The sequence below is a fragment of the Protopterus annectens genome, chromosome 8.part1 (genome assembly GCF_019279795.1).
Source record: "Protopterus annectens isolate FY-2018-M chromosome 8.part1, PAN1.0, whole genome shotgun sequence".
NCBI classification, from domain to species: domain Eukaryota; kingdom Metazoa; phylum Chordata; order Ceratodontiformes; family Protopteridae; genus Protopterus; species Protopterus annectens.
In genome coordinates this window covers 172,305,876-172,329,649 of record NC_056742.1, presented here as the reverse complement: position 1 = coordinate 172,329,649, position 23,774 = coordinate 172,305,876, and the positions used below count along the sequence as shown (strand labels likewise).

Sequence of the window (23,774 nt, the reverse complement as noted above, 5' to 3'; positions counted from 1 at the left end):
ATACAATTTGAAACAAACGATCTGGTAAAATGCAATGTACAAAACTGGCAGAAATGCAGTTAAATAGTTTAACACAGTAGTAAAACACAACAAGGTGCGGCAGGTAATAAAAGGCAGAATACAGCTATTTTGAACAATTTAAGTCTCTCTGTCTCTCCTTTCTGCCGCTGTAATTCTCTGCAGGACACCCAAACAGATCTGCTGAGGTAAAAAAAAAGTAGTTGAGAAGTATTGGCAAAATGAACCATAAAGCACATGTGCAGGAAAACTCTGCTTTATCTCATAGTTCCTGCAACTGCTGCCTGAATACACTCTCTTCCTTATCATCACAACCCTGCTGTGGGGCATTAGTAGAGATTATGAATACTGCCCTTTCTTTCCATGAGTCTATCACTAATTCTGAAGATATCCCTCACCATAATTCCCTCACCATTTCTAGTTTGTCCTCCTCCTAAGTAGCAGACTCTGGATGCCAGACCAAGTGACCTTGCTGCACTGCTCTTACACATCTCCTGGATACATAAGATGTCCAGAATTCTCCTTACCATCATGCTATCCACTTCCAAGCTGTGTCCTGTCAATGAACCTATATTCAGAGTAGCAATTCTTAGTTCATGTTTGGCAGGTTAAGTGGTATTACTTCCAGGTTTCACTCAGCAGAGTTTATCCCAGGTAAGCCAGGCTGGGCAACTGGATACCAGTCAGCTGATAGGTTATTGTCCTGGGGCTGCTGGGCTTTATGGTGTACACATGTACTGGCCAATAAGGGCATATAGATCCCTCCCACCATTAGCATGGGTCCCTGGCATAGGTCAGAGTAGGCCGGGTAATTAACCCCCTTATCACCTGCAGATACCCATGCACATTTGTTTTTGGGGTTTTTTTGCAGGATTAGCAAATGTGGCCAAATTACCTATAGTCAGTTTTTATAACATTGAGTGGCTAGCCCTGACATGGCACTCAGTCTGTCATCCATGTTCTCTTGTCTATAGGATCTTGAGCACCACAATTTATGCCTAAAGCAGTTGGTCTACACAACTCTTCCCCCCTTATAGCACTGCCTAGATTACATGCTGCTGACCATAACTTCATTTGATTTTTAGATGCAAGTCATAGTAGAAATAAAACACAGGACAGTAATATATACTGGTTTTCTTTCACTGTCACTATCTACCTTTAGAATAGCTACTGTGAACTCGGATACTGATCTGTAGAAGCAGATTGTAATATTTATAAATCAGTGGAAAGGAACTCATTGGTTAGCATGTGCTGTAAAATCATTTTTCTGACATTTGTTTGCAATGTTTTTGGTATAGCACATGGCATCATTTTCTTGATCTGCTGAACATGTGCTAGACCTTGACTAGGGAAATTCTTTGCTAGACTAAATATTTAACTTTTTTGTTGCTATTTCAACATTGACTATAAATCACTGTGTCCTTGAATAAAAACAAAAACTGTCAGCTGCAGAATAGAGTTATAGACCTGAACTTACAATGCTTAAATAATAATTTGTGAGCTTACCTGATTTTTGTATGCTGAAATAAGTTTTCCAAATTACCTTTTTTTTTAGATTATGAAGAATATATTCCACCAATCTTTCAATGCTTACAAGACTGACATAGAGCCCAGAGTGAATGACTTGACCTTACATCACCTGCAGTGCAGTCGAAGACTCTTTGAAATTATGCTTTCCCATCGAAAGGTCACTGCAGCCTACATCGAAGGAGATAACATTGTTGTCGCTATAGAAGGAGAATCAGCGAGAGTGCTGAATTTTGACACTGGTGAGATGAAACTGTGTTGCAATACATATCACAAATAATGCCTTGCATTATAGGGACAAGTACTGAGTGCTGGGTAAAACTTGAGCTCATTTGAGAATGTCTAGCTTTGCCGCACAATTCTGGGCTTTGTTTGCCTAGGTAGTAGGAGTCTTTCATTCACTGCCCTTTGATCATCCAAGGAACAATTCTTGTGTCAAGCTGATGTTAGTATTGTGTAGTGTGTGGTGCGCCGCATTTTAATTATGCCTTGATGACTTAACCTAAAGGCAAAGCCTAAGGAAGTAAATCATTATAGCAAGAGTAAAATACGGTATGCCACCACACATTCCTGAAAGTTTTACTGTGATTATACAATGTATTTATTTAAAAGATGCATATTTACATTTGTAAAATATACATTTTATTTCCCCATTTGAAACTGTACACTGAGTATGCACACATCAGAGATACTGTTGTCGTATGCATGCTACTATTGCCTTTTCGCAGCCTAATAGACATATATACATATAAATTTATTTGCTTGTTTTGTTACTTTTGCTTTCAAAGCACTGTTTTATGCTGTAGAAGTGTATACTTTTCTGTATTCTTGTAAACTTAAAGAAGCTATTCATATAGCACTACCGTATTCTTATTCACTTTTTTGTTTGTATGTATTTATTCATTTATTTATGGATTCCTGCATCTGGTTAGCTGTAAAACACATCTGAGTGAGTAATTCATTATTTTATACCTAATAGCTTCCTGTAACAAATTTTCAGATATCTAGAATAGGGGATATTTAATACACTCATTGTATATTGATAGCTGTAATACCTCCTGGGAATAGAACAGTACAGGGATTGACTTTGAACTTGTTCAGGTTTGATCCTGAGGATGACACTAGAAGATTCAAAATGCACAGGCCCAGATGGAGTAAGTCCTATATAATGCCTTTCTCTGGAAGGTATATGAGCTATTAAGCCATGCCTAAACTTTTAATTTTTAAGTTCTGTTGTGCTATCCATTCCCTATTTTTGGAGTAATGAGCATGTACAGTAACATATTTTATAACTGTCAACTCTCTTGAAAACCAATGCCAGCCACAAACAACACATTTTCCCCTCACGGAGATGCTTATATTACTGAGGTGACAAGCAACCAGACTTTACATCACCGAGGAACTCACTTTTTTCACTTGTCATTCGGGCTGACAATAGTTGCTTCATGCTCATCATGTTTCAGTAGTATGCAAATTTGTAAAATTGTTTTGTTTAATTTTTAAACTATTTAATTTAACTTTGCTTGTAAATGTTAATGCTCTTCTCTTTATGAAATGCTTGTTTCTTTTTTTCTTTATTCTTCCTACCCAGGCTAAGATTGAAAACTGTCCATGCGGATTAGTGCTCTACAAATACATGAATAACTAAATAAATGCGCAACAGTTATTACGTATGTTAGAGAAACATGTTTATTTACATCTGTTGTTTGTAACTGTCTGCTGTGGGCAGGTTAGTGACGTTCCACAGTACTTCGAAGTCCAAGACTGAAGCCAGGAGTTGTGTAATCTGAAGACACTGAGCCAGGGGTTCATAGACCAGCAATTTGCATGCAAGCAGCATTAATTTATGAAGTGGTACCTGAGTGAAGAGCCACTCAGCTAATTAGGTACCAAACAGCACTGCATACAAACCCATATTAGGCATTGAATAGCAGTGGCAAGCCAAGTGAAGGACAGTATAAGAAGAGGTGTAGTGATTACTAAATAATCCACTCTGGACTGCCATGTAGCAGCATATTTAACCAATGTGATGAACATCACAGGTAAGGCTTGCAGCCAGGTAGCATGCTGATTCTCACAATGTAGTGTCACTTAGATGCATGTCATGTCCAGAAGGGCAGCACAATAGATAGCAGGATACATCATTGATAGTGCACACATCAAAGTGGTAACCTTGTTTATCATATAAACAGAGAGGAAATGGGACAAGTAGGAAAGAAGGAAATTGGAAAACAGCATTCACAGAGAAACACAGAATGGGAAATATTTTTGGGGGGTGGGGTTCCCCTTTTGTAAGGAATACAAAAGAAAGGTAGGTGTGAAAGGTAGTAAGGGATGACTATGGATGGGATAAAGGGAGAAGGGCAGATAACAGAAGCAAACAGACAAATGGAGAACACATTCACAATTAGATATGGCAGTATTTACTTAAAAGGTGTGGAGTACAGTTGATGGCTACTTACATACATAAAGAGGATAGACCAATGGTGATGGGGATCATTAGACAATGAATAAGGAATGGAGAATGAGACATAAGAGATGGAAAACAGCAGGGTGGTGATAGGGAGGAGACATGGCATGGGTTAATGCCAGGCTGACCTAGAAGGCAACAAAGCCAAGCATCATTCACCTGTGTCTCCCATGTTAGGAGCTAGTTGCTCCCCTAGTGGCCCAGTGTGACAAGGTCTGCTGGATAAGCAACTCTACTACTCATGACAGACATTGCTCCATGTTCTAAGGATTACGTCCAGATGCAGGTACCCCTTGACAATTCCCAACTTCTATGACTCATGTTAGGAGACTACTGTTGAATCCTCCAGTTCATTTTTCAGAGATGAGCCTTGACGCCTCCCTCCTGAGAAGCAAAAATGGAGAACACCAGATACCTTTTCAGTCCACCTCCAGCAGGGGCCCCATTATCCTCCTCTTGAGAAGCAGACCTGTCAGGCAGTAGCAATCCAATGTCAGATGCAAGAGCAAATACAGGCCAAGATGAATGCAGCCTCACACAATTTGAAGCACAGATGAGCAACATAACAGGAAAAGTTATCACACGCATGCAACAAAACACAGTTGTAGTTATATAATGGACTGACAGACTCAGTGGGAACAAATTGTCACACGTATAAGCTGCAAACACAATTGTAATTATATCATGGACTGGCAATAAACATCATACACACACACACTGCTGTGAGAGATGCTCAGATAGCCAGCTATATTTACCTGTGACTCTTCTGCCACAGGAAGGCAAAGTATACTGTTTTAAGCATACATATACAACAGTAAAGGCAGTAGAAGGCAAAGGAACCAGTATAACTTGGTCATAGTCCATGTGGGTGTAAATAACTTGAGACATACCTCCCCAGACTATACGAAGAGAGAAATGATTGAGCTCTCAGAATATGCATCACAGGCAGGTATGAGCCTATCACTGAGCAGCATTCTGCCATCTCCAAGGATGATGCCACAATAACCAACAGAAAATGCTTGACTTTAAAAATTGGCTTGACTACTGGTGTCATTCCAAAAGGGGTGTTCATCTGTCATCACTAGGCTTTTGGATATTGGCTAAAACATTATCCAGCCCTACAGTGCCTTTTAAAGCATTGCCAATTAGACAAAATCTTCTCAGGATAAGCTAAAGGTATTACTGATCAATGCCAAGAGTCTTAAGAAACTACACTCCCTGGAAGCACTCCTCACTCTGGAGAATGCTGACATCTGTGCAGTTACTGAAACATGGTTCAAAGCTATGGAAAGCACCCTGGCAGTGCATGGCTATAATGCCTTTCACATGTTCTGATCACCCACTGCACATGAAAGGCCAAAAGGTAGAGGTGTATCTATCTACATAAAGGATAAGCTCACTTCAAGACGTGTCAAATAATATGACATGCTTGAGCTACCCCATGTCAAGCTAACTGTAGGAAAAATCTATTACTATATCTTTGCTAGCCACAGGCCCCCCCGCCATGAACCAGGAAACCCATACATCATATCTGAATTTCTAATCACTTACCACTGAGCTCAATACCATACTCATGGGTGATTTCAACTACACCTCTATTAACTGGGAAACATACACAACCACTAACATGCAGGCTCAAAGACTTCTAGACTTTGGCAATGCAAATGCCCTGGAACAGCTAGTCATCACTCACACTAGAGGTACAAATATCCTAGACCTGATATTCACAAATATGGGAGAGAGAGTTGCACATCCCCCCCCCCCCCCCCACCCACTGAATATAATGTCTTCACTGCTTAGATCAGATTACAAAGCGATCTCCCTTGAAATAGCATGGCTAGTTTCCACAGCTCCCCTATATCAATGAAACACAGAAGCTTATCCGGAGGTGTACACAAAAGCTCTGTACCATATAAACTACAGCATACAAATGCTAGTATAGACAGATATAAGCCTAGGACAAACTACAAAAAGCTACCCTGGTGGACCTCTGGTATAAACAGGTTGTAAAACGAAAGAAAATCCTGTCTAGACATGAGAGAATGTGCACAACAGAGCAAAAGCTCCCTCATTAGTCTAAACAAGCAAGTCAGGAGACTACTCAATTCTTTAAAAGCAAATTTTGAGGAAAAAATAGCCTCCCAAACTAAAGATGACCATAAGGCATTTTTTCCACTGTATCTGGAATCATAAGTCCAACATCCAACAATGTGCAGAATTAGTTGTACAGTGCATCACCTGTAGTCAGCCAGAAGATATAGCAAATCTGTTGGCTGATAAATTCAGCTCAGATTTCACCTCCCCATTGCCTCGGTAACTCCCCAATAAATACCCTCCACTGTTCCTCTACCAGTTCTCGTCAAAGAGCAGGTAGCCACTGCGCTCTCTAAAGCTAAAAACACAGCTTTGATGGGTCCTGACAATATCCCAGGATGCTGCTTAAGTAGCTTGAAGCAGGACCTATCAGGCCCACTAGGATCTCTGTTTAACCACAGCCTCTGGACTGCCTTTCTCCCTGTGGGAGTGGAGGATAGCAACAATCATCCTTCTGCATAAAGGGGGACCATCAACAGACCCTGGAAATTACAGACCCATAAGTTTGTCTAGTCTTATATGCAAGCCTCTGGACTGCCTTTCTCCCTGTGGAGCGGAGGATAGCAACAATCATCCTTCTGCATAAAGGGGGACCATCAACAGACCCTGGAAATTACAGACCCATAAGTTTGTCTAGTCTTATATGCAAGGCCATGGAAAGAATAATCATGGAACTGATAAATAATGGCATAGGAATCCTCCAAAAACTAGATCCATCTCAGTTCGGCTTTGAGCAGGCATGATTTGCTCTTGACAATCTGGTGGACTACTTTGAGAAAGTTACTAGGGCCATAGATGATGATAAAACAGTGCATGCTGCCTACCTTGACCTGGTATGGTATTTGACACAATTCCCCACTTGGGTATTAAAGGTAAACTCCCAAAACTGGGCATAAGTCCATACATCAGATGGATAGCCATATGGCTCACGGGCAGGACACGTTAGAATGGATGGATCCAAATCCAGGAAGAGGCTAGATGTTCTTAGTGTTTCACTGTTGCAGTCATCACACTTGGGTTATCTGCCTGCAGGAAGCCCTCAGTCAGCCCGAATATCAGTCTTAGGATTTCTGCATCGGATGCTGTCACCTCTTCCATGACATCAGGTCGTCAGGGGTATAAAACAGGCAGCCGACACTATTACATCAATCTTTCTTGCCGAGAAGGAGCCCGAAGCAGAAGCAGTTTGCAAGTGCAGGTCGGCCGCTACCTGAAATTTTCATTTTTTGAGTTTAAAACCTGAAGTCTTCTAAAGCTAAGTACCCTGTTGGGGATCCTTTTTTCTTGCTCTAACCAATGTCAGAAAAAGTTAACAATTGTCTTGCCTGTGGAAAGCAAATACCTCACAGAGATTTTTATTCTTACTGCATCACCTGTTTAGGGCCAGACTACGATGTCCCTCACTATTGGTTTTGTGCCTTATTTAATGCCTGAACCTTTCGTCATCGGGCTATCTTTGTCACTAAATTCTTTTGCTCTCATTCTCTGTATTCCAAAATGGCTTCGATAAGCCATCTGACTACTGATCTTCTGAGAAAACGTAAAGATAGACGGAGACAGACCGCATAGGTCCAAAACTGCCGACGGCGCTTCCATTAAGCTAGTCGCCAGTCAGCCGGTACTTAGTGAGGTGCCTTTGCAGCCCCTGATGCCCACTTCTACAGATTCGCAGGCCTCTGCTGAGACCCATTCGGAGTCTGGTATGCCATGAGATGCTTCTTCGACTATGGACCCTGTGGATGTCTCTGCCTTGGATGGGTCCGGAGCTGCTGTGCAGGCACCAGCTTCTGAGGGTGTATTCTGACCTATCAATGTTCGAATTAAACCGACAACTTTGTTTTTAGCTAAAACTACCGAGTTTCTCAGGCCAAGAGTACGCACTACACCTAGAAAACCGATGACCAAAGCACATGCTCAAGCTCCCATGCCACGAAAACAAATGCTTAGAATGGCTGAAGACCTTATTACCCTAATTAGGGGAAGCCAGCCTTCCTCTGCTAAGAGACAAAGAATTGAGTTTCATTCTGATTCTACAGACCAGGAGTCCGATGACTCTGACTCTTCTGATTAGCATTAAATAACATGCCCTTATCAACCTATGAGGATTCAGATGCAGAGGAATCCATTCCCCCTGCCTCCCCTCCAAAGGATTTTTCTTTTGGTGAAACCTTGCATACATTGAGAGCATTTCCACTGAGAATGCCAGGACTACCCTCAGTCTAAAAAGAGACTCGAAGAATTTTTAGAGTTGCCTCATCACAGGCCTCTAGCTATACTTCCTGTCCTGGATGGTATAGATGATGTCTTCATGGAATCCAGTCTTACTTCAGACACTTTACCCCCTGGCCCCTAGAAAACCTGACAGATACTACAGAGTACCTGATTCTCACAAATTTCTCTTTAAGAATCCTACTGCAGATCCAGCGACCATTTCCCAGTGACCTAAAGAGATTAAGGCTACTACAGCAAAAAACTCTACCCTTTCAGACAGGGATTCCAGAGCTTTATACAGATGGGGTAAGAAGGTATATACCTCTGCAACTCTTGCCATCAGGACATTGAATTCCATCAGGGCATTGAATTGCCAGTTTCACATGTTGAAGTACAAGTGACATATTATGGAACTAATTAAACAAAAAATGGTGTTACTCCCAGATTGTGCAGAAAATAAAGATTTACAAGAGTTAATGCATTCAGCAAACCAAGTTAGTAAGCATACTTTGCAGTGTGGCTTTGATGCCCTAGAAGCATCTTGCAGGGCTGCAGTCGCGGGGTCTGTACTGAGAAGGCATGCTTGGCTGAAGCAGCAAACATTGCCAGATCATGTCAAATGAAAATTACTAGATGCTCCTTTAAATAAGGACTGTTTGTTTGGCACCAAAGCAGAAGAAGTTCTTAGAAAGGTGGAAGAAAAAGCTAAATCTATGCAAACTGTTAAAGAATTCTTAGAAGTGCAGCCATCTAGATTCAGTAGACATTGGCCTTCTAAAAATTGGTCCTTTCCTGCCCCTTCCAGACCTTCTCACTCCAAACCCAGTGGAAACAGGCCACCCAGACTACAGTCTCAGGGTATGCAGAGATCTAAACAATGGAGTGCTCCCACCTCAAAAACAGGGAGTGGTAAGCTGCCCCCTTATTGAAAGACTTCACAATGACTTTTCAATTATCCTTCCCAGCCCTGCCCAATTACTTGTGCCCCTAGGAGGAAAACTTGTCCTTCATGCAAAAAACTGGATGTCCATTACTCAGGACCAATGGGTCCTAAACATTGTATCCCAGGGGTACAGATTCTACTTCCATTCACTGCCATCCCCAAGTGGGTTTCCAGACCTTCCTCTAAACCAGTGGGCAGAGGCTCAAAAGCAAGTACTTTCCCTGCTCAATGTCAGAGCTATTCAACCTGTTCCAGTAGAACAAAGGGGGCAGGGTTTCTACTCCAGACTTTTTTTGGTGTCCAATCCTGGATCTATCAATTCTCAACACCTTTCTGGTGGTCCCAAAATTCAAAATGCTTGCCCTGCAATAGCTTCTCCCCATGCTAGCCAAGGATGCCTGGTTAGTCACCCTAAACTTAAAAGAAGCTTATCTGCACATCCCCATAAGGGAGTCTTGTAGGAAATATCTACGCTTCTGGGCAGGCTCTATGCACTTCCCTTTGGCTTATCTACTGTGCCCAGAGTATTCACAAAGTGCCTGGCTCCAGCCATTGCATACTGCAGGCAGAGAAATATCCACATTTTCCCATACTTGGATGATTGCCTGATTCAGGTGGACAATCAGGAATTGCTACTTCAGCACCTGGCATTTGTAAAAAGCCTCCTCACTTCATTAGGGTGCGCCATCAATGAAAATAAATCACAACTGGTATCCAGTCAAAAAATTGTATTCCTGGGAGCAGGCTTGAACACAACTTCCCAGATGGCATTTCCCACTTCAGAAAAACAGGTCTATTTGACCAACTACTTCAAATAAATGGCCACCAAAACCTGGGTCTGTATTAGAACATTGAAGTTTTAAAACTTCGAATGTTCTAATATCGACCCCTATTCAGCAAAAGCTGAAAACATCTAACATACAAAACAGCAAATTTTTTCCTAGGGAAAAAATTTGCTGTTCCAAAACACATACACACAACACAAGCACACCAAACAAACAGCAATCCACACACATACACCTAAAATCTTACACCTAACCCTACATTAAACTATACACACACCACTAACTATCCACTTACCTTAACTCAAACCCTAACCCTAAGGTCCATCACTATCGCACACTCACCTCACCCGCGCCCTAACCCTAACTCACCTACCCCGCCCTAACCCTCATGTCCACACAATCGCACACATACATGACCCGCACCCTAACCCTAACTCACCTAACCCACCCTAATCCTCACGTCCACACAATCACATACATACCTAACCCACACCCTAACCCTAACTAACCTAACCCGCACTCATTCGCACACTTATCTGAACCTGACCCGTATCTTTCCACCACAGCACTGAAAATACCAAAGCAACAGAAATGGACAACCAAATTCTTTCCCTAGGAAAAAATTCGGTTTTCTGTTGCTTCAATATTTTTAGCATTTGAGAACAGGGGTCGATATTAGAACATGTGAAGTTTTGAAACTTTGATGTTCTAATATAGACCCCAAAACCCAGCTATCTGCAAGGAAAATACTGCAAGCCCTAGGGTTCATGGTCTCATGTATTCTGCTAATTCTATATGCAAGACTGCATATGAGGAAACTTCAGTGGTACTTAAAAAGTCTTTGGTGCCAACATTCTCAGAACCTGGAATTCCAATCATACCTTGTCTAAGGGCAGAGTTCCTTTGGTGGGCAGAAGCATGCAACCACAATAAGGGACTGCCTTTCACTCAACCCCTCGCCGCCCAAACCCTGACAACAGATGCATCAGATTATGCATGGGGGGGCTCACATGGCAGGCAAATGCATTCAGGGCAAGTGGAGCCCAGGCCAAATTCTCCTGCACATCAATCAAAAAGACAGAATGCTCTGACAATCTTCAAATACCTAATCCTTCCAGGACAGCTGCTGATAAAAACAGACAACACCACAGGTATGCAGTGCATAAACAAGCAGGGGGGAACCCATTCCTACCCACTCTGCTGGTTAGCCATGGCCCTGTGAAATACAGCCTTGAGGAACCAAGTGCATCCACAAGCTCAGTTCCTGCCAGACAAACAAAATTCACTGGCAGATGACTTGAGCAGAAATCTCCTAGACCCACATGAGTGGAAACTGGAACCCAACACCTTCAACCTTCTAATCCAAAGGTGGGGGACTCCAGAGGTGGGCCTCTTTGCCTCCCCCGAAAACCACCAGTTGAGCAAATTTTGCACAAGAAACCCTCACAGCAGGGCCTGGAAGGTGGAAGCCCTAGCCTTCCAATGGGAAAACCTCTCAATTTATGCCTTTCCCCCTCTGCCCCTCCTCTCAAAAGTACTACTCAAGATCAAACAGGACAGGCCAAGGGCAATTCTCATTGCTCCAGACTGGCCATGCCAGCACTGGTACCCACTCTTACACAGTCTGACAACAGTGCCACCCTGGCACATTCATCAGACCCCTACCCTGCTGTCTCAGCAGAAGGGACAGATTTTGCATGCAGTTACAAACCCTAAATCTTGCAGCCTGGCTTATCCCCTAAATACACCACCAGCAACCCTCACCAAACAGGTCCTGGACATCATTATTGAAGCCAGAAGGCCTAGTACTATGAAATCCTATGCTGAAAAGTGGAAAAGATATTGTTCTTGGAAGACTCAAGGAAAGGACACAGCACTGCCCTTCTTATCTCAAATCTTGGATTACCCAGCAGAGCTATTCTACAGGCGCCTATTCTTCTCCTCCATTAAGATTCATGCCGCTGCCATCTCAGCTCATTATAATACTGAGCCACCTCTATTTTCTCACCCTCTCATCAAACAGTTCTTAAAAGGAGCTAACATCTTAAGGCCACCTAGGAGAGCACCCACCACTGCCTGGGACCTTAACTTTGTACTGGAGAAGCTCAAGCTTCCCTCTTTTGAACCTGCTGCTTCAGGAGAGTTAAAATTCCTCTCTTGGAAAATAGCCTTGCTTTTAGCCATAACTTCAGCAAGAAGAGTGTCTGAGTTACAGGCACTAATGGCTGTGGACCCTTCATTATTTTCCATGCTGACAGTGTTTCCCTCAGGACTAACCCGTCCTTTATGCCTAAGGTGGTGTCCAGTGTGGCTCTAAACCAATCCATCCATTTGCCAACCCTCTTCCCTAATCATCAGAATAAAGGATCCTGCACTCCTTGGATGCACACAGACAGCTCAGGTTCTACCTTGACAGGACTAAACATTACAGAAAATCTGACCAGCTGCTAGTCAGCTTTGCTTCAGGGACAGAGGGAAAGGCCATTTCAAAGCAAACCATTTCCAAATGGATAGCTCACTGCATCCATTTCTGCTACAAGTACCATGGAAAACCTTCCTGACATGGGGATCAGACCACATTCCACTAGGGCTACTTCCACCACAGCATTTCTCAGGCAAGTCCTTTGGACCAGGGATGTTCTGGAAGCTGCAACCTGGAGTTCTGTACACACCTTCACCAAGCATTACCACTTGCCTATTGTTTCTAAATCCAGAGCTGGATTTTCTGCAGCAGTCTTACAAGGCTTGCTAGCCAGCCCTAATACTTCTTGACTCCCTCCACCCTTTCTCAGCTTTGTTAATCAACCCAAGTGTGATGACTCCAACGGTGAAACATGAAGAACATAGTACAGTTGTGTACACTTACCATAAATGTAGATGTTCGAGTGTATTCACTGTTGCAGTCCTGGTTTCCCTCCCTTCAGACCCCTGGTTTTCTCTATCTTTTCTACCTCTCCTCTCTATGGATATTTTTAATGGCAGTGGTATTTACTTTTTACTGGTGGTGTTCCCCACCATATACTAGTTTCCTATTTGGGGGGCTCCTGACATTTGGGGCAAGAAAAACTGATGTAATGGCGTCGGCTGCCTGTTTTATACCCATGACGACATGGAAGAGGCGACAGCATCCGATGCAGAAATCCAAAGACTCTGGTATTTACAGGCAGATAACCCAAGTGTGATGACTGCAACAGTGAATACACTCGAACATCTACATTTATGGTAAGTGTACACAACTGTACTTTACTAGTGGTTTGCTACAGGGCTTGGTGCTGGGACCTCTCCTGTTCGAAATATACTTCTTTGAAGTCAAGGGTAATGTAGAAGGCCTTTGTCTGACCAAGTTTGCTGACTACTGTATTTTGGGGGCAATCATTAATCCCCCAGTGATGCACATATCCTTCAGAAGAGTCTGACTCAGACAAATAATTGGTGCCAAGGCCTAAAACTAAATGAAAAAAAATCCATAATCATACCATTTGGGAAGTCAAATACCCCTGCAATTTGCAACATTAATAGCACACCCCTAGGAGTGGACTCAGAGGAGAAAGCTAGGTACACAGAAAGATAAATAGCCTGAGCCTTGACTGCCATGTGTCCATAGTGATGTGTCCATAGTGATGATGAAGCCCTTCTATGTGGCACAGCTTATAAGTAAAGACATGGCATCCAAATCCAAGGAAGTTATAATCCCACAGTACTCTGCCCTCAGCAGACCAATAATAGAGTACAGTGAAACTTTTGGTATGTTCTTAACCAGGCACTTGCAGCAGCTGGAGTGGCCTCAGAGGTTCCTTAAAAAATACAGGGTGTAAATAACATGTCTTATACAGATAGACCAAAAGCCCTGTCCCTTTACTCTGTCTCCTACCGACTGTTAAGGGGTGATCTGTGCCTAACCTACAAGGCACTCACAAAATCAAGTCTTGATGGAACTGGTTACACATCCGCAAAACAAACTGCATGAGGGTCACCCAACCTAGGGATCTAAACCTTGTCTGTGACACAATCAAAACATGTTGGATTGATGATATGTGTCTCAAAGATTACCCAGTCTCTGGAACAGGCTTCTTATTCATGTAAAGCAGAGCACGTACCTGACCCTCTTCAAATGCTGTTTGGATCAATGGTGAGGAATTATAGATTCACTCCTGGGGTGGTGCTCATGTCCTTTATGGACAGGGGCAGTCTGTTAAATACTAAGGCATGGGCACAAGCCTAAGCCATCCTCAAGCCTTTAGGGATTGAAAATCAGGTAACATTATGGGTAGTAATGGTTAGGCTTGTAAGGGCTGTTAGTCTAGAAATCTCCTATGTATGTTTCTTTTTTTCCAGTTTTGGTGGGGTCGCGGAGAAATGAAAATTGGATTGACAGTAGTTTTTTGGCGCTTGGCTTGCCGGGCCTAATGCACAACCTTCAATGAAGGAATGCTCATTCATGGATGTCGCCACACAGAAGACGCTCTAGCTGAGAATCAAACGGGCAATGTCTAACTGTGAGGTGACAATGCTACCGCAGCACCACCACCGCAGTAGCCTAGAAGTCTCCTATGAACCAAAAATTCTTACAGTACATTTTAGGCTCCCTTTCCTGAACCCCTGTCTCCCACTGGGGATGTAAGCTAGGGTGGCACAGTTTTGGTTCAGTGCACCTATGCTGTCAGTGCTCTCAAAAACAGATAATGCCAGTGGCACCATTCCAGCTAACTCATACCATGCATCCATTTTATGCAATGGGCCATTGTAAGATTTCAACATGTGCTCCATTTAATATCTTTTGCAGGCAGAAAAGGAAAATTCTGCTCTCTAGCACACCAAGCTGGAGCTCTGCATTTCTGTCCTACCTAAAGTCGCCATGATCATTTAGTCAGGTCCAGCCAAGGAGCAAAAAGGTGTCCATGTGCATGTGGGTGTATGTTTCTCAATTGTGTTATGCAGCGTAGCACTGCACTGTTACACTAGAACATGGCAATAGCTTTGTACCATGGTACTACAACATGACTGTACAAATGCTCTGTGGAAATACAAGTGTACACATGCCATGCGCAGGAGTATAAAGATCTCATGCTTTTTGTTAACTGGGATGAGTATGGCTGGTGCTGCCTTGTATGTATAGCACATTGTGCACCAGCAGTGATTTAGAGAATGCAACATTAACTCTGGCCTTACATACCTGCTGTCTGGCTCTCTTTAGCACAGTATAAAGTGGTGATGACATTTTATTCAAGAACGCTTACAATTGTACTGCTTGGAAGTAGAAAAATTTCATTAAAGCCTCTATAGATGTGGTGCTTCCTAGAGTTAAGGGAAAAAAGTCTTGTCTAGTAAGGTACCTCAACCACAGCAAAACAACAAGTGTCTGGATCTCAGTGACAGTGAGGCAAATGTCATGGTGTACAGTATGTGAAATTGAGAACCCTTAAGATTGTCTTGGCAATATACCGTCAACCTGTGGTTTCGGGTGGGGGGGGGGGTTCAAACCAAGATACGAAATGATGGACAGCATATTCCACAAGCGGTGTTGGGTTCCAGGGTTATATGTCGAGGTATGATGGAGTAAATAAATGGGGGGTGGGGGTCTGTGCATAACACTAACTGCAAAAGGCAATCTGGTAAAAAAAAAAAATGAAGCGGTGGCTAGAGTTATATGCATCCCGCAGCATAAACACCTACTGACAGGTATGTTTTACCCACAGGTGTGCAGGTGCCTGCATGGCCTCTCCAGGGAGGCAGTGCCTTGAAAGCTTTGCTAGTGAGGAGAAAGAAGTACTCAGCAGGCCCACTATATATATATATATATATATATATATATATATATACACACACACACACACACACACACACACACACACTATAAACCTCCTTGGCAAAGATGTCACAGAAAAGCTGTAACAGGATCAGATTTTGTATGGTCTACTGCAGTATGTAAATGCTGTAGGTGGCTGTAGAAAATCTCGACAGCAGGGTTACTGATGTTATATTCTGTGCAATGGAAAAGGCACAGAACATTGTGACAGACACAATCACTGAAACAGATGACTGAGACAGAGGAGTTTTTGTTGTCATTCAGTTCCCAGGAGGCAGCACCCAGTGCCTGCAGGTGGATTACACGTGTCTACTTCTCCTTGTCACAAACCCTAATCATTGAATACCTTTTTGTCGAACCCTATTCATCTGGGCCTCAGTCCATCAAATGTGCATTTAAATGAAAATTTTGCCAGGGGAAAAATCACTTGGTCAACCAAGCGAGCATTACAAAAATAACAAAATTTAAATCCCACCCAAGTGGGGGGTTGCCCCCTCACATACCCCCATGTGGGAGGTGCTCTCCCACACCCCCCAACTAAATATGCCAACTTCAAGATCGCACTACAGTGGGGAAAACGGGCAAATTCTGTTTCTTTCCCTGGGAAATGTTTTGCTCAAATGCCCATTCAATGGACTGAGGCTTCAACGAATAAGATTCAACAAAAAGGTATTTGATGACCAGGGTTTTTGAAAAAGTGCAGTAGACACATTTCAGGCATAGGAGCTGGGTTGGCTCCAAGCACACCCATGTGTCAATATGAAAAGCACAAGGTTGGTAATGCCCATTACAGTACAGTTCAGTATACTCCACTGCTTGTTTGAAGGGAAGGATTGATTAAGGCCTATCTTCATATATGTCCTTACAGGCATATCTGGCTTGAAACTGCAGCAGCCTACACTACAGGGTATACCTACCTGTCAACGTATGATTTAGATGTATTTCAGTATCTACCAGTGTGCATGTGAGGAGGTTGGGTCTGGAATAAAGGTCATGGCATTTACCTCATATACACCAGGTTCAGGGTTTGATCCTCACCTTTGAGAGAAATTGGCTAGGCTAAAAATGGCCCACAAAAGCAGATAGTCCAGTAGGCTAATGATGGCATCATGTTTTCATGCTTTTACAGGTTTCACTGGTATAAGAACCAGCACAAAAGGACAACACAGAGATGATGTCTGCAGGGCACCTGTGGCTGATGATGGAAAAATGCAAGTGACAAGAGTCTAATGATGCTGTGGCACTGCTTGTGACACTTCAGGGTGAGTGTCACCCACATACACCATTACAGAGGCCCAAGAAGAGGTATTGGCTGAGCACACAGCTTCATTTGTGCATGGTGGTCATCATGTACCTGAGACTCCCTCAGATGGTGCATCTTTGTCCCCTGCTCACACATCATCAGAAATGCACACCACCTCTGAGGTGCTCATATCCACCATAGGTGATGGATTTGGCAGTGGTACAGCGTCACCATGACTCCAGGCCTATCCCTGATTAGGGCTATGACATTCAACATTACCCACTGAACATGTAAATCAGGGATCCAAGCTACCCATAGCATTATGTAAATGATTTATGTGCCCTATGGCTTGTAGAGATTGTGTACACTAATTGCACAGTACAATGTAGTATATGGACAGGAAATAAAATATGCTGCTAAGGTCACTAGTGGCAAATGTAAACTCCATGTGTACATCTATAAAAAGCATTGCAAATGCCATCCAGTCTGCTTTCACAAGTCATGCATTTCATGGCAGTGGGAATATCCAGATGCCTAAAGGTCTGATGAGGACCATCTCAAATCTAGAGCAAAAGTCTCCATTATTGTGTGAAACAGCTTGCATCTAGGAAATTAACTTTTGTTTTGTTGTTTGTTACCTTTGTGGGAGAATAGGTAAACTTTAAGAAACTTGAAAAGTTTTGTGTATGATCAATAAACTTTACAATTTTGAAGTCAGTATCCTTCTATAAACTAAATATATTGTTCAAGATATCTTAAATAATATTTCCAGCTCATTTCATATTCAGAATAAAGTGTAAACTACTTTTCCCAAGTCCGCATGATCATATTAGAGTAAAGGGGGGGCAGCTCCCATTGCCATCCCTTTAAGCTGCCTGTAAAATTCCCTTTCAGAATAAATAATATCATTAAACAAAACTATTTCTGATAAATCCATTATCAATCTTACCTCCTTGGATGCTAAGAAGTCACAACATGAAAAGCCTCATTAAACATGGATAATCCATCAACATGAGGAATACAACAAAACAAATCATTAACATCCACTGTCACAAAAGTAATACTATCCCTGTATATGTCAACAGTAAATCTACTCAAAAAAAATCCCAACAGTCATTTAATAAATGGAACTTCTTAAAATACATAGTTTTAAAATGTATCTATGTAAAAAATAAAGGTGATGAGTTTTTGATTTCTGGACAACAACTATAGACCCTGTGGACCATTTGGGGCTTTAATAGTTAAATGTGTTCAATCTGTGTCTCAGGGAAATAGGCTGTCACAGATGGCCCATGTGATGTTGGTTCTCTCTTTCACTGTCGTAGAAGACCACATATGCTCCTATACATGTTACATCGTGGCATCAAGAAACTGGTTTAGGATTTATAAGGCTGACATCTGAGATATACCTAATGTATCCCCACAGGTCAAGTTTCCTGTAATTAAGATGATTAAGGCCACATACACCTTTATATCCACAGACAATGCCATACCACACATCACCCTTAAATCTGCCTTTGGGAGAGAGAGCTCAGCTAAGTGTTTTACAGTACCCATGTCCACACACAAATGATTCACAAACGTTTGGTCTGTGGACTTGTGGCATGTCCGGTGTTGTCTGTATCATGTTCAGTGGTTCTGAGAGCCTCGACATACAACGCTGCAGGCACTGGTACCAATGCCCACAGTGTTGTATGTCATGGCTGTCGGCACCACTGAACATGGTACCAACAACCAAGACATACAGCGCTGTGGGCACCAGTACTAATGGCAGCTCCAACACATGCCACTGTTTTACTGATGTCTTACTGATGCTGCTTCTTAATAGCATCTCTCCCGTTGTACACCATGAATGATGGTGTTCAAAATGGCTATGCACTACCATATATTTATGCTCAATTTAGGTGTGTCTGAATCAGTCTGCCATTTTGGGTTCCTTTATTTTCATAATCGGTGTGATTTATTTGCATCAGGCTCCTCATTTCCATGTCATTAAGTGCTTATTAGCATGAGCTGCATACCATGCTATTTTTGACTGTTGTACAGGTGTCTTTGAATCATCCACACCCTGCATTTTGCCACTGCCTGCACTAATTTTCAGTTCAAACTGTCTGTGCGACCCAGCCGTAGAGTTGACATAATCAATTTTTTTCTGGGCAGACTGCCTGTTCATTTTGTTTGGTGGCTAATTTTTCCTTTTTATGATCATATTTATTATTTTCTGATACAGAGAGAGATATTTAATTTGTAGATTAGGGATTTTTAAAATGGAGAGATCTCTGCTGATCACTGGAATATCACTAAACATTACTTGAGATCTTCCCTAGTATAATAAATAGAAGGGGTGCCTTTAACAGAAAAAAATCTGTGTAGGTTCTGCAATGGTGCTTTTCACATTATAGTGTTGATTTATGTAGTACAAAAATAAAGTAGAAAACTGTAATTACTTATTTCAACGATTAAGTGGGGAAGGATGTCTGAGGATATGGATACGTTTAAGGCAGAGCAGACAGATTATGAGAAAGAGAATGTCTACACATTTTTGGCAGAAATGCAAGACCTCTTGTTTGTTTTAGGTCTCTGCCACTACACAACAATCAAGCCTCCCCTTCAACAATCCTATTAGCCTGTTTGTTTCTCCTTTGGGTAGACCTTCAGCCACCTGTTTGATCCTCTTGGAGATGAGACCAAGCTGCCAGGAGCAGTGCTGTCATCTATTACAGCAGGTAAGATATGTTGTCAGTGCACCTGCGTCTCTGCTCCTTGGCTGTGGCTACAGTAGGTAAGATATGTTGTCAGTGCACCTGCGTCTCTGCTCCATGGCTGTGGCTACAGTAGGTAAGATATGTTGTCAGTGCACCTGCGTCTCTGCTCCATGGCTGTGGCTTCAACAAATGTTTGCTTACATCACATGCATGCATGTCTGGTACCACATATGCAGCCATCAGTTTGTGGTGTTGTGTATCGTAGTGGCAAGTGCATAAGTCACACTCTTCTGCATGGGCCAGTCTTGGCCCCATCAAAGATGAGAGAGAGTGCACTTACCAATCAGTTCACCTTCCTCCATGCCATTATCTTCAGCACTGGAGCAGCCCATTGTAATTGTTTTGAAGACATGACTATTTTCTGTTTCACCCTCTGTTCATTTCTGTTTCTATCTAAATGGACATGTAGCTTGAGGAATCAAACCTGTATCTGAAAAATCTAGGGTTGTCATTTGATGAAATATAAATACAAGCAGTGGGTGCCTTTAGGTATACCCATTCCTTTAAGTATGCTTTCATGTATGTTGAGCACCAGCTGTAGTGATTCACTTTCAAAATGCCTTTTATTTCTCCCAAGCCTCACAGATATGTTGTTAAGCCATCTGTAATAACAGAATACCGGTGAAAGGGATATGATGTGAGGAGTAAGGTAAGGTAAGGCAGAGTGGAAATTGTACAGGCAGCTAAATAGACAAGATGAGATGGAGGGGAAATTGCATGCCCTTACAGAGGAATGATACACAAGCAGCAGAGAAGATACCTTCAAGGGTCCTCAAAAATATGTCCACTGTGCTGGCTGATTGTCCTGACAGAGAGGCTTAACAGATTTCCAGACCATGCATTAGTATCTGAACACTGAAGGCAGGCAGTTTGGTACCTTGTACAAGGGGAGCAAGAAAAATTTGGGAAGTTGTAGGATTCTAAAGCTAATAGAAGTGGCATGAAAGGTCATGGAGAAAATCTTCAGAGAAAGGATAGTTACTGTCTTAGAGAAAGTGAGAAAATCGATCTCCAGGGCAAGCAGCCAAGATGGATTTATGGACAGAAGGAGCCATCTGTTAAACCTGATCCATTTTTATGGTGTCTATATTCCATTATCGAACTTTTAAAAGTTCGAATGTCATATGGTCGACACCATATGATTGAACTTTTAAAAGTTCGAAAATATAATAAAAAAAAAAACTAAAGAAAAAACCTACCTGAACGGTTTAGGAAGTGGGCAAGCCTCCCTGTATCCCCCACACCCCCGCTCTTTAAATATACCAACTCTGAGATCGCACTACAGTGCAGAAAAGGGAAATCTTCCCATTCCATACTATTCAGAGATCTCTGTTGAAATGTTCAAACTTTTAAAAGTTTGATCATATGATGTTGACTATATGACGTTCAAACTTTTAAGAGTTCGACAACGTGATATAGACCCATTTTTATGACTAGGTTACAGGAGAGCTTGACAGGTAAGTTCCAGTGAACATGATGCACCTGAACATCAGAAAGGTATTGTACTTGGTCCTGTACATGTATCTGCTAGAAAATGAAGTGGTTGAGGCAGTACCAGAGTCAGAAAACTGGATTGCTGGACAGATAAAGGGATTGCGACAAGAGCCATGATTTTTTTAAAAAAAACATATATGTATACTGCATAAAACAATGAGAAGTATCATTATGGTTACTTTCCTTTTCTGTTTACAAATGTGTATCTATGTTACTGTTCATCTGTGTTTTAATAAAGATGGTTTTAAAAACAAAAGAAAAAGAGAGCGAGAAAGGAGCATGACTAGTGAAGCACTGTAGGGCTCAGTTCTCAGTCCCTTACTCTTTAATGCATTAATTCAGACATATCTGAAGGACCAGGGAATAGGATCAATGTCTTTACTACTGATGATACAGAGACAGATGCAGCCATGGAAGATGGGAGAAGTCCAAGGAAAGAGCTGACAAGCCTAACTAGCTGGGCAAAAATGTGGCAGCTAAGGTTCAGTTCAGACAAACCAGACTACTGCACATGGCTCACACTGGCACTCTGTACAGGAGTGAGAAGCACGGACAACAACACAGCAGGAAAAAGGACGTGGGCATGTTTTATCACACCCAGATTGGACCAGGTGCAAAATCAGAGGGCAGTGACCGCAGCAAAACAGAATGTTGGGCTATATCCTAAGGAGGGACGGAGTCCAGAACAAAGAGGTCATGCTCTCACCTTTCTGGGCCTCATAGTGTTTTCCCTATGAAAGATGGAGATATGAACACTCAAAAATATGCTCAGTTACAACTGATTGAAAGTACAATACACCTAAAATCCAACTGCACAGGTTGAAATCAGTGTTTATGCTTGCCCTGCAACCCTGTATTTGCGGTCAAGCCTTCTCATACCTCCTAACTAAACTCCATGGTGGCATTACAGTAGGAAAGGAAGAAATTCCCTAAAACAACAGAGATATTTCTGAAACAGAAATTCTACATTGCCAACTTATCTAGGATATAACTTGTGCTCAAATGTGAATTTGGCCATTTGTGTTTCAGAGTAAGAATCTGATCAGCTGGTTATTCATCTCATGTAGGAAAGATGATCAGCCGATCATTAATTTTACGTAAGAAATCCACACCATGCCTTGACTGCTTTCTGCTGTTTTGGAGATGTACAAGGAGAGGGTCTTCAGGCTGTTGTGTAGAATCCAAAAAAGGTCATCAGAAAGGTGTTCAGGATGAAAGAGAAATGCTATGACCATATAATGGAAGTGCTCGGGATGAAGGGGAGAGGCTATGACCATATATTAGAAGTGCTCAGAATGAAGGGGAAATGCTATAATTGTATACAGGAAGTTCTAAGGATGAAGAGGAAATACTATAACCATATACTAGAGGTGCTTCCTACTAGAGACCACAAGAGATTGTGTGGAACATAGTACAGGTACACAAGGTAATGTCGTGTCCTTCTTACTAGAGGTGCTTCCTACTAGAGACCACAAGAGATTGTGTGGAACATAGTACAGGTACACAAGGTAATGTCGTGTCCTTCTTACTAGAGGTGCTTCCTACTAGAGACCACAAGAGATTGTGTGGAACATAGTACAGGTACACAAGGTAATGTCGTGTCCTTCTTACTAGAGGTGCTTCCTACTAGAGACCACAAGAGATTGTGTGGAACATAGTACAGGTACACAAGGTAATGTCGTGGAGACATAAATGTAAAACAAAAAGGATGTGGAGAAGGCACAGGTGCCAATTATAAGGGCTAAATACCCACTAGATCTCCTGAAGTCCTCCTTCATAGAGATGGATGTGACCCCATGGAATCACTGGTGGAAAGTGAAATCTACACAGTGATTCAAAAGGGTATTAGACAGGTGGAGAAATGTTAATATTATTTTGCAAGGTGGTAAGATCCAGGAGCCATAAGAGTTCCATACAGCCCCATCAGGGACAGAAGAGATTTAGAATATTAACAGCACTTAAATGGAAGACTGCAGAAGTGATTGTTACTTCTAAAACCAGAAAGCATAACATACATTTAATGTAAGGCTATAAAGAGATGCTTTGGAATCTTTCCATCAGCCAGGTTCAGGTTGGGCCTGCAATACATTCTAGCCAAATGTTTAGTATTAATGATAAAATATTTCTTCTCCAGGTAAGGATAGTATCATAGAATTAGATGCTCAGCTTAACAACAGGTCTTCAGAATAGTAATATTTATTAGGTATTTTGTACTTCCATTTTGTGCAATAGTTATTGTGGGTCTTTTTCTGTAATTCAAGCAGAAATTTATAAAACTGAGTTTAACAAGCAGCATTTTCCAAATGGAGCATTGTGAAAATGACAATATTGTTCCTTTTGTAGAAGAAAAGTAAATGTAATGATAATATTTTTATAGGCAGCATGCTTCACACACACAACAGGACATACTCCTATTAT

General features: G+C 42.0%; 1 protein-coding gene across 1 annotated transcript in view; it reads left to right on the top strand.

Moving 5' to 3' along the window:
- LOC122810271 overlaps nucleotides 1-23,774 on the top strand; it is a 1,074,540-nt gene that overhangs the window by 864,005 nt on the left and 186,761 nt on the right. Inside the window, exon 4 of the mRNA XM_044081807.1 lies at nucleotides 1,574-1,787. Coding sequence (XP_043937742.1) covers nucleotides 1,574-1,787 — 214 coding nt within the window. The remainder of the gene's footprint in view (nucleotides 1-1,573; nucleotides 1,788-23,774) is intronic.